This window comes from Natrix helvetica (genome assembly GCF_964273705.1).
Source record: "Natrix helvetica genome assembly, chromosome: Z".
Lineage (NCBI taxonomy): Eukaryota > Metazoa > Chordata > Lepidosauria > Squamata > Natricidae > Natrix > Natrix helvetica.
In genome coordinates, this window is record NC_138554.1 from 120732716 (window position 1) to 120745178 (window position 12463).

General features: G+C 40.9%; 1 protein-coding gene across 4 annotated transcripts in view; it reads right to left on the reverse strand.

The window, feature by feature from the left end:
* The window catches only part of MAP3K8 (mitogen-activated protein kinase kinase kinase 8), a 30347-nt gene that overhangs the window by 3728 nt on the left and 14156 nt on the right, over nt 1-12463 (reverse strand). For all 4 annotated transcript variants that reach the window (XM_081933563.1, XM_081933562.1, XM_081933561.1 and 1 more), the window contains 5 exons: nt 10971-11135; nt 8928-9189; nt 4594-4700; nt 3872-4024; nt 194-440 (listed from right to left, as the gene is read on the reverse strand). In XM_081933563.1, coding sequence (XP_081789689.1) covers nt 194-440; nt 3872-4024; nt 4594-4700; nt 8928-9189; nt 10971-11135 — 934 coding nt within the window. The remainder of the gene's footprint in view (nt 1-193; nt 441-3871; nt 4025-4593; nt 4701-8927; nt 9190-10970; nt 11136-12463) is intronic.

Below are 12463 nucleotides of genomic sequence, written 5' to 3' on the forward strand. Positions count from 1 at the left end.
GGAGCCAGGGAGGGTCAAAAATGCAGGGGGGGCACCGTGATGCAGGAGGCCGAATAGGCCATGCCCACCATGGCCACACCTACCCAGCAACCGGGCAGAGACCCAGTTGCTAAAAAATTTCAACCCCACCCTTGTGCGTGGGTTTTTGTCATAAGGACCAAAGCTATGTTGAAGGGATAAGAGCAGACCATACCTGAAATATTCTCAGAGAGTTCCAACTCATTCTTCTCCAGCAACCTCTTTCGTGCAAAAAGAGCTGAGTCCAAACTCTGACACCGGGGCTGTTCCTCCCGTGACGGGTGCAAGGCTTCATGTTTGAGCAATTCTGTAGCTGAAAGTCTCTGGTTGGGGTTCCTTTCAAGAGCTGCTTCCAATAAATGCCTCATATTAGCACTGCAGTCCTCAGCAATGTCTTCAAGGGGCGGAGCTTGCTTATGGATCTAGCAAAAGAAATGTTTAAAAAAGGAAGGTTGTAACTTGATGCTTAAGAGGAGGCAGGGAAAAGTTTCCCAGAGTTGCCCGAATATATGCATGTTGTAAAGTTACCACTCTAGGAATTTCCTCTCCCTGATTCACAGGTTGGAAAATTTCCATGTAACTCCCAGGACAAAAAGCCAGAGGAATTCTGGAAGCAGAGCCAGTTTCACATTGAAACTTGCTCCCAAAACAGGTTCACATTCAACATAAGGTCTACAATCCTAACTCAGAATATCCAAGGCCAGCAAAGACAGATGCACAGCATTTGAACAATCTAATTTGAGGAGCAAAAGGGAATGAGATGGACATGCTATAAATGAGAAACATAGTTCTTTTGGCTTAGGCTGGTGCTGTCATTCCTGTCACAAAACACAACCTCCCAAGGCATAACTTGCCAGCTTTGCATCTGGAAATACTTAAATTGGTTTCAAAGTGAGGTGGGATTTATGGGTTTGAAAGGAGTCTATATAGAAATATTGTATTTTTTAATGTTCTATTTCTGGTATAAAGAAGAAATTAGTCAAAAAAATACTGCCTAATTTTAATCAATTGAGCTTTGGGCCAATTCCAAACAGTACTGATGGATTTTATAGTAAATAGAATGAATCACTGGTAAAGTTTAGGTTCTGTAAAAACAAGAAAGCTGAATCATGCAAAGCTGCCTTTTTAAAATTTATTTTTCGCTTGCAAATTTCTCAGCTTGCAGTTTTTATCTCACTCCCTCTCAGATCAACATCTTCATTCTCCAAATTGTTCCCTTATCCACAATCTTGTGAAGATTAAAGAAGTTTTACACAAGGTGAATGCAAAAGGCCTGAGGGGCAGCACAGCAGCATATCAGCTCACTTCATAGATTCATATCTACAATGTTTTATTTTCACTATATTTCAGTAGTCAGACATAACAAGGCAGAGTACACTTCTATTTTCCCCATCCCAAATACTAAAAACCTCCCCTTTGATTTTGGTATTAACGCTGTACTGCTTGGTACATAATTATGACACTACCATCTCAACTGTCTGGATTGCTTACAGTAGAATAGCTATGCTTATCTCTAATACAAAGGAAACTTGGGAGTTCCCATTCAACCAGTTGGGAAAGGTTCCACATAGAAATTTAGATTACACTGAAAGACAACTGTTTAATCCTTCTTCCTGTGCTACTTGACCACTGAAGTTGCCTCTTCCCCAATTTCTCAGGATTGGGCAAGCACATCACATATTTGGAAAGAATTTTGGAAGCCTTCAAATTTGACTCCTTGCATATTTCAAGAAAGCCAAAGTAACAATCCTTTTCACCACACCCAAAGGTGCGCGCGCGCACACACACACACACACATGCATACATACAGATCTCGCCAATAGAAGCATTCTTTAGATACCTATGGCAATTGAAGATGATAAGCATAAATATACTGACTATAGAAGCACTGTGCAATCCTTGCTTAAAGCAACAGGATGGGCACTTAGGATTCCAAGCCTCAGGCAAAGTATTCTGTGAGAAAGAAGGATTGCCTTCCTTTTGTAGCAGTTTGTGTTTTTGTTCTGGCCCTTGCTAGATTCATGATGTGACCCAAATTGTAATGTTACATTTCTCTGAAATGAAATTCCTATATTAAATGCAGAAGGTTTTAGACTGAATTTCTGTCTGGTCTACTTAACAGGTTCAGGATTGCAAACTCCTTTGGCTCAGGGTTGCAAAACCCAGAAAATGAATTTAGAGTACAGGTAGTCCTCGACGTACAACCAGAAGCCCAAAATTTCTGTTACAAAGTGAGACAGCTGTTAAGTGAGTTTTGCCACATTTTGCGACCTTTCTTGCCACAGTTAATGCATTTTTCTGCGTATAACTTCGGCAAAACTTTTTCCCTCAAAAAAGAGTGTGAAAATTTGGGCGCATCTTATACACCAAATACAGCATTTTTGGCTTCCCGAAACTCCACCCCCCTTTGCAAAAGTAGACATGCAGAAGGTTTGGGAGGCTTGCAAAGTGCTCCTGAAGGCTGCTTCAAATGGTCATAAATGCGGGCTGATCACTGAGATTCCAAAAAATGATCATGTGACTATAGGTCAGCGATGGCGAACCTTTTTTGGCTCGCGTGCCGCAAGTGGGGGGAGCGCAGGGGGGTCATGTGCGGGCTTGCCGCACCCATAATGCAATGTGCGACCCCCCCAGTGCGCATGCACGCACAACACGCAACCCCCCCATTTTTACATGCTTTTTTCGCCCTCCCCAGGCTCCAGAGGCTTTATAGGAGCCTGGGGAGGGCGAAAAGAGCCTCCCCCGCCCCCCCCGGAGGCCCTCCGGAGGCGTCAGGGACCGTCCGGAGGCTTCCCTGAAGCCTTTGGAATGCTTAAAACCACCCTCCGAGCAACCCGGAAGTCGGAGGGTGGTTTTAAGCGTTCCGAAGGCTTCAGGGAAGCCTCCGGACGGTCCCTGAAGCCTCCGGAGGGCCTCCGGGGGGCGGGGGAGGCTCTTTTCGCCCTCCCCAGGCTCCTATAAAGCCTCTGGAGCCTGGGGAGGGCGAAAAATGGCTTTTAGAAAGGTGAACCCTGACAAATGGCTCCACGTGCCATTTGTGGCACGCGTGCCATAGGTTCGCCATCACTGCTATAGGTGATGAATAGCCCTGGGCAGGTCTATTTTAACTTTGAACTGTTGCTAACAACCAGCCAAAAGTTGAGGATCACCTGTATTAAGAGCTTTGGCATGAACCTATTAGTTGTTTTATATTATAGGTATATAATGATATAATATATATAATGTATATAATGTATATAATGATTGGCATATGATTTAGATTAATTGCAGTTACTATTTGGTATACTTGAAAATATTGATAATATGATGATTATTGTATGTTAATGTGTCACATCTTATTGTCTAAGCCCATTCAGAGATAATAAATTTATAATAAACAACAAGCAATGTAGTTGCCAACTTATTTTGCCTGAATTTTTTTTTTTTTTTTTTGCTTGGGATTAAGGTTAGGATTAATGAATGTGAAACTGTAATGCTGGAAAAGAAAGTCTATTCCCACATACACCCTAGATTTCCAAAGAGCCCCACCATGCTGTGATTTTCTTCCAGTTCTGTTGCTAAACAGAATGACACCAAAAGCAAATCGAACACAGTTCCATTTCTAAAAACCTCATCACCTTTACAAAACCAAGATCTACCTGGTATATTTCAACCTTGCTAAATTTAAGATCGGTGGACTTCAACTCCTAGAATTCCTCAGCTGGGGAATTCTAGGAGTTGAATTCAATGTATATTAAATTTGTCAACGTCGAAAAATACTGTTCTAATCACTGCACTACTATAAGAGGTCTACAGAAAGAGGTTGTAAACTGGCATCTGAACACCTATTGAACAGTCAATTAAATAAACTTACTATGTAGAGATAGGAGGGATAGGCTGCACGAGGATATCGACTGACCCATGGTGGAATGCCAGTTTGCATGTGGATGATGGTTGCTCCCAGGCTGTAGATGTCAGCTTTTGTACTATGGCCTCGGCAGAGAATCACCTCTGGACTCATGTAAATCTTCAAATAAAATCCAAAAGAAAATTAGCTTCTGTGACTACTTTACTCTGGAATCATCTTTAAAGTCAAGCAGTTTGGCCCAGGAGGTTTTAAAAAAGGACTTTGCATTTTCACTGATCTCACTTAAAAGCCAGGCAAAATTTGAGCTTTTGCTCAAAGAAACAGGAGAATTATTGGTGCCAATTTTGGCTGCCCATTTTGATGGCCAACTAACAACTAACCAAGAGCAAGAAATCATAATATACTATCCCATTTAAGATTTTTCAAAGATTTATATTGATAACAATGATTACATTTGTAGGGAGCCTTGCTTTCATTTAAACTTGTCTACATCTGAAACACTCTTCAGTAGTGTTTTACCTGTTACTAGAAGCAATTCTATCTCATAAGAATGTTCAGCCAATATTAATCTTGCTACTAAATGATATGTTAAAGCTGTTTAACCACACCACGCTGGCTGTTTCACTAAGGCATAATAAATTGAAGGAGGGGACAGAGAAGAAACCCTTGGCAGTTATTCTTAATTACTGTGATACATATGGGGCTATTTTCTCATGGAGAACCATTACCTCTGTTCCTCGAAGTTCTTTGGGATAATAAACATCTTCTGCCATTTGAACACTAAGTCCAAAATCCACTAAAACAGCTTTGGTTGACATGAAAACGATGTTGCTTGCTAGAAATTAAAGGAACAAATGAGGATTAGGCTAGGGAGGGAACACATTTTCATGTTGAATAGTTGTTCCATTTACATTTCTGTGAATGTTAACATTCTGGTTAGGGACATTCAAACAACAAAGGATCAACCATGGTTGGATCAACCAAACATCCATGCAGGACACGCATCTCCATACAACATGTACCTGAGATTTAGGAGGTCTGCATGTTGGCCTGTCTGCAAACATTTGCAACTTAGTCTTCCCCTCAACCCTTTGCTGCATATATAGTGTTTTCCCAAAAATAAGACAGGGTCTTATTTTCTTTTGACTCTCAAAATAAGCATTTGGCCATATTTTCGAGAAGCTCTTATTATTTTTGAGGTGCAGGAAGCAGCGAGCGTGGTCACCTCATGGCTGCTGCTGTGTTGCAATATTTTCAGGGAGGGCTTATTTTAGCCCATGCACTCAAAAGCCCGATTGGGCTTATTATCCAGGGTGGTCTTATTTTCAGGGAAACAGGCTACATACATTTAATGCCTATACCATTTTGGACAAACTAAATCAAGCTTAACTCTCACTTACTTTAGGAGAGCTTTCTTAGTCAAAAAGGAGAAGAAATTATTCAGTGATCAAAATCCTGTATCTTCCTCCTCATGGGTGGTGTACTTGGGTCCCTCTAGTTCAAATACCAAAATGGGTCTTCCCATCCTCTCCTTGTTGTACAAAAATAACAATAGTCTTACTGCAAGACTATGAAAGATTATGGGATAATGTAAGCAAAAGTGCATGAGATATTTTGTGTAGTCTGTAGCTCAGACTTCTGATTTCTGCTTGCTGAATGGCAGCATTTCACTGCTATCATGCTCCTCCAGCCATCAGTCCTTCAGATGTATTTAGGAGTACAATTAGACTGGCAAATCTAGAAGGTACTAAATTGGGGAAAACTGGTGGCTGGCATAAAATATGCTTCAGGAATGAAGTAGACCTAAGGTAACAAGGAGCAGAACTTTGCTCAGAAGGACGGTGAATATTAGAACTTCCAAAAGTCTTTCCTCATGGCTGAATTCAATCGCTATTTACTCAGCCTTCGTTTGTAGTGCAATTTTCTATCCACATTGCCAAACTCTATGCTGCCTCTTCAGTAATTCATCTATTATAAGTCACTGCTACATGGCACTGTCCTAATTTCGGATGATAATGTGTAATAACCAAGCCATTCGGTTAGTCCACTCAGTTTTACTGCCCTATTTGCTTGTCATCAACCAGGAAATTTTTTAAAAAACTTTCCTTCCTTTGTCTTTCTCTTATGCCCCATTTTTTCCTAACTCATGTTGAACAAAGTAAAAAAAAACAGAGTAGAGTCCCAAAGGAAGCTGTGTTAGAAGCAGCTCTGTTGCTTAGGAATTTTCTTCCTTTCTTTCTGTAGCAGGCAGTATGTGTAATGGGGAGAACCAACAGCACAATGCCGATCAGCTAAGTGGCTTGGCTGCGGATGTCTAAGGACCTGATTGCCCTGATCCCTCTTCCACAGGGATTTTAACTTGGGTCCAATCAGGGGCAAGGGAGAGGCAGAAAAACCCAGCTAATTGGCAGCCCCAATCACCACGGGCACCTGGGTAACTGGCCAGCTGGAGATGCCTCAGGACCACAGCACTCAGTGTGACAGGACTTGGGATAATTGCAGGAAATGGTGCTCATCAAGGGGATAATCGCTGGGCAGATGACCTGGCAGAAATTAGGGGGGAGATATGGCTCAGGGAGGATATAAAAGGAAGAGGTGCGTGGCACAAAGTGGAAACAAAGGAAAAGAAAAGGAGAAAAGAAAGGAGACAGATAGAGGGAGACAAGCAGAGAAATGGCAGGAGAGAAACGGAGGCAAGTGGAGGCAAAGTAAACATAGGAAGAGAAGAAATATGGGAAGAGGGGCTTTCTGGCCCTGCCACCACCCAAATACACCCCGCTTGGTTGGGCTGCACAGGAGACAATAGAGGCAAGAGACAGGGAGGGAGGGAGGGAGGGAGGGAGGGAGGGAGGGAGAGAGAGAGAGAGAGAGAGAGAGAGAGAGAGAGAGAGAAGCCGCCAAGCAAGTGGCCAAACCAGTGACCAATGGGGGCACCACCCATACCAGGAGGAGAGCTGATCTAGGCAAGTGGGTGAACCAGTGACCAGAAAGGGCACCAGACATACCAAACCATAGCAGAAGGGAGCTGATGCAGATGAGTGGGTGAGCAGATGTGCCAGAAGACAGGAAAGGCAAGTTGATCCATGGACAAGTTAGTGAAAATATGGGGAGCCAGATTCACCAGAGGGCGATGGAGGTGAGGTAAACTGAGCTGGGCGATTGGAGCTGTCTGGGTGAGTGACCAGAATGGGCTGAAGACCAGGACGAGGAAGAGACGTCAGGCTAGCAACTGAGAGCGGGAAGGACCTAATTGTCCTGGGAAAGGGACAGAGGGATCTGGACTCCAATGGCCCTTTTAGGGATAAGCGCTACATTTACATAGGCAACAACTGTCATTCCAGAGTTAACCGTGTTCTCTTCAGAAGGGAAAACAGAGAGGAGCTATGCTAAACTAGATGTTCACTTTAATCCTGACTGGGCAGTCAAGTGGAGTTGTGCAGATCTAAGAGAACGGTAATATAATGCTGTCCTGCAGATCACTGGGGAGGGCACACAAGAGGAAAAGGAACATGTCCACATCAACCTGAAGCAGTCCCATTCTGATCCCAGCCACTACTCATCACCTGACTTTGCCTTGGATATAATATAATTCTCTTTTATCACCAGTACAGCTAAGAACAATTCAAGTATATCTCATTCATGAGTTGGACATGACAGGAAGAGCATATCAGAGGGAAATGGCCAAAAAAAAAAACAGGCTGCCAGGGCATCTTTTTGTCTCAGTCAGATGTAGGTGGAGAAAAACCTGGAAAAACATCTTTGTCTATAGAAGGAAAATAAAGTTGTGGAGGTCTACAGGCATATCGATTGGCTTTTTCTTGCTCTAACACACTTCATAAATGCTAGCTCTGAAATGCTTTCAATTGCTAGGATTTCTATCACATTTTTCTTCACTGGAACATCTCCTGATGCATTTCCATGCCAAGATAAACATCATCCACTGGATTTGTCAGCATAGCTCTAAAGAAAGAAGAGCCTCTGAAGGAACAGGGAGGCAGAAAAGCAACTTTTCATTTTCCTGGGCCTGGAAATGCCCTTTTAAGTATAAAGATTCCCCTTGTGCGTATGTGCTAGTCATTCCCGACTCTAAGGGGCGGTGCTCGTCTCCGTTTCAAAGCCAAAGAGCCAGCGCTGTCCGAAGATGTTTCTGTGGTCATGTGACCGGCATGACTAAACACCAAAGGTGCACAGAACGCTGTTGCCTTCCCACCAAAGGCAGTTCCTATTTTTCTACTTGCATTTTTACGTGCTTTCGAACTGCTAGGTTGGCAGAAGCTGAGACAAGTAACGGGGGATCATTCCATTCCGCAGCGCTAGGGATTCAAACCGCTGACCTTTCTGATCGACAAACTCAGCGTCTTAACCACCGAGCCATCCCTATCTTTTAAGTATACATAAACCTCAATTTAAGACCGATCACTTCTCCATGATGGAAGCATCTACATACCCAAATGTGATGGATATGGAAAAAAATCATGTTATGAAGACATTTTGAATGAGATGGGGGAACTGAAAAACAAACAGGAATTGAATAGACAAGGGAGAGACTTAACATGGTGGCCACATGTACAAATACAATCTAGATATCAAAAAGACACTTAAAATATATGTTTTTTACAAAGAACCAACAGAACTGAATCTAATTTTAATAGGACTGGAGAAGAAACTAATTAAAAAATTCTATAATTATTTATTGAGCAGTATAATGAAAGAAGAGCAAGTAAAGGAAACAAGGATAGCATGGGCCAAAAATTTTGGACACTATAGAATTGGATAAATGGCAAAAATTATGGGATAGAAACTATAAATTAACAATGTCCACTGCATATAAAGAAAATTTGTATAAAATGTTTCATAGATAGCACTTCCTTCCAGCAAGATTAGCCTTGTCTCTAAGGTGCAGAAATTCAAGTTATCTTCAGTAAGTAAATAATCTCCAAATAACCTTAAAAGAAGCTGGGGTTATCCTGAATATAGTTTATATTGCACAATATAAGGACTAGTGTCAGGTTTCCGAAAGATGCCCTAATTGATTCATGAGCCTCGAGCCAAGTTAACTTACGTTTGATATCCTGATGAATAACTCCCTTTGAGTGAAGAAACTCAAGTCCTTTGAGAATATGTTTGGCCAGCCAGATGACTTCAAATTCTCTCAAAGGCCCACAACTTTCTATCTTTTCTAGGACAGAGCCTCCTTCTCCTGCCTCCATAAAGAGATGGATTGTCTCATCCCATAAGATGGCTCCATAAAGTTCAGCAATATTTTCATGGCGAAAACATGCTTGGATTTCAACATCTGATGGCTTGAACTGCTCCACAGGAACCTATGATGCCAAACATAAACTGATATTAAATTATACTGTCCAAGCAAAGATAATTCTGCTAGAATGCTTGCAAAGCTTAATTTGATGGTCCACATTGTGGAGTGCTACCCCTGTTAACATAATAATCTGGAAATCTAAAATTATTAAATTTAAAAAAAGAAATCAAGAAAGTAGATCCAGAAATTTTTTCACCCCAACCTTCCTTTCTGGAGTCCCAAGGAAAACCAGGGCTTTTTCATGCTGGGGAAGCAAACAGACCCCAAACCAATTCAGCATATTTAGCTAGAATGGGGAGGAGGAATTTCCATTTCTCCTTACTTAATAATAGTCAGAGAAAGCCCAGCTTTCTTTGACCTTTACTCATCTTCTTAATAACTTTGCCAGAGAATGATGGGGTATCTACTGTGTTTCCCTGAAAATAAGACTGGGTCTTAAATGAATGTTTGCTCCAAAAGACACATTGGGGCTTATTTTCTGGTTAGGTCTTGTTTTCTGGGAAATACAGTACTAAATGCATTCGTCTGGTTGACGATCTTAACAGGGTCTTATTTTCAAGATAGGGCTTATATTATGAGCATCCTGAAAAATCACCCTAGGGCTTATTTTTACAGTTGGATCTTATTTTGGGGGAAACGGGGTATCATGAAGAGGAGGATGACAGCAGGATTGGGGACTATTGATAGAAATTACTGCTTTAATACAGCAATTCAGGCAAAGAATTAGAAATAAAAATCCTTCCATATATTTTTATCTTAAACCCCTGGTATGTTCTTTTAAATCAAATCAAATCAAATCTTTATTGTCAATGTACATGTGAACAATGAAATTGAATGAGCCTCCCTTGGTGCAGGCCCCCCCACCCCTAAACACAAAATGCATCTCAATAACTCAATAAATGAAAGAAATAAAATCCCTAAACCCAAATAAGTAATAACTAACACACATTCCCATATGCATATATGTGTGTAGCATTATATTATATTACATCAGTATGAACATGTTGTACTGGCTCTGCAAGTCTATCATATTAAACCTAGTTGTGGTGTTATGTTGCGTTCAGAGGTCTGACAGCCCACGGATAAAAGCTATTTTTCAGCGTATTCATTTGGCTGGCTATGCTTCTATATCTCCTGCCGATGGTAGGAGTCAACAAGTGCTGACCAGGATGTGAATCATCCCTGAAGATTTTCCTCACTCTGTAGGGGGAACGGGTTCTAGTGATTTTGTCCAGTGATGTCAGGGGCCAGCCCATAATTTTTTGTGCTATGCTCATCACCCTCTGTAATGTCTTTTAAATCATATGCATGCCAACCTCAGTATAAATATCTACATAGGCAGAAGCTTCCTATCCTTTTTTATGATAGAATGCTTATAATATCCCATCCCAACCCAAAGGGCATTAAGCTTTGATTGACTCATTCTTCTAGTGCTACTCTATATATTCTCCATAGATCTCTCATTGGCAAATCAAGACTATTCAAGTGATGTTCTATCTTATCCTGACCAGACTTAATTAGTTTCAGCATAGTTATCCACCTTGATGGTTGTTAACCATAATTACATGTATTTATTTATTAAATTTATATAGCCACCCATCTCACATATGTGACACTTCAGCCTTTGTTGATGAGGTATATATGGAATCTCTTCCAAAGAAGAAGAGAACTGGATATGTCCTACTTAGACTGAGTTTCAAAACTTGAGTCTACCATATGCATGTAAGTGTATAGTAAGTGCCTAACATGTCAGAGGCATTACCAAAGATAATTAAGAAATCTTACCAATTTGCAAGCCATCCGCTTTTTGGTTTCTGTATCTTGTGCCAAGTATACTTTCCCAAAAGCTCCCCGTGGAATGAAGTCAGTCCCAATATTTCTGTATGTGAGCTTCCAAGGAAATAGAAGCACGTCCGAGTCAATCTTATAGCGTCCATTTTTTGGTTTGATCTATGTAAAGATATTTGAGATAAAGGAGAAACACAATACATATTCACCACCTTTTTATTCTGAAAATATGAATGTGTTTACTGGAATACACACACACACAAATTAATCTATATGCACCAACCATCTACCTTTACCTTACAATGCCTTTTCTGAGGTCTTACATTTTCCCCGAGGTCTTTCTGTTGCAAATTACTAGGGCCTGCATCTATAAACTAGTATGTGGGAAAGACTTTGGGAGACTGGGCAAACAGATGCTGCGAAGGGAATGGAAATCTGAGAAACAACATAACCTGCCACTGGATTCAGACATGAAGGATATTGTCCTCAGAGGGCAAACCAGATAGAAATCATGACCTGATGAGCTAATTCTACTTTGTTGTAAAGCTACATGGACAGAATCTTACAAGTCTGAAAGTACAATCCGTTCCCACCTCCTTTAGCATCTGAGAAACTACGTATGTCTCTTCTGAGTCTCTCGCCCAGCCAATTATCCAATTACAGGTTATGCTGTGTCTTATCTAACTGTACTTTTTTGCCCAGTCTCCCAAGGTCTTTGGCACAGAGTCTTAATAGGTAACAGCAGTTAATTAACTTTGGCTGATTTCAGAAGCTAAGCAAGATCAACTCTGGAATGTGCCTAGTTAAGAGACCATTGGGGCACCTATGGCTGATAGATACATACTGTAGAGGAGATGATAAATGAATACCAAAACAAGCCAGGAGTGAATTACTTATAAAACACTGCTAGGAAAAATACATGGATATGTGCATAAAAATTACCAGATCTAAAGCTTGATTTCAAAGCATTTTTACCTGTATCTAGGACAGAATGTAGGTATTCCCAAGCTATACCTGTAAGATGAGAGCTGCTCTAAACTACAGCTCTTTCTCTAACAGAACATTGCTGATGTTTTACTTTTCAGAACATAGCAGTTCCATGACCATAGTAGTCTTTATATAGAACATTAAAATGGGAACAGCATGTGAAGTACTCAATTAATCTTGGAAATATTTATAATTCCAAGTGGTGATTAGCTTTGCATAAAGCATAAGTTGCACTTAATTGTCTGGCAACAACAGCTTGATTGACAACCTAATCAGAAGGCTTATATAAGGAGCCCTCTTAGTAATTTATTGGGTAATTCTAGCTATCTCCTAACCTTTTGCTCTACAGAATTGTGAGTTTGGCTCTGAGAGCTAATACAAGGTATTCTATCTTCAAAGGTTGTATTAGGAGGTTGGCAGAGGAGTAGAAACTGTTTTTTTTTCCTCACAATAGGTAATGCAGAAGAAATTTGAAATCTAATTATTCATACACTACAAAAAAT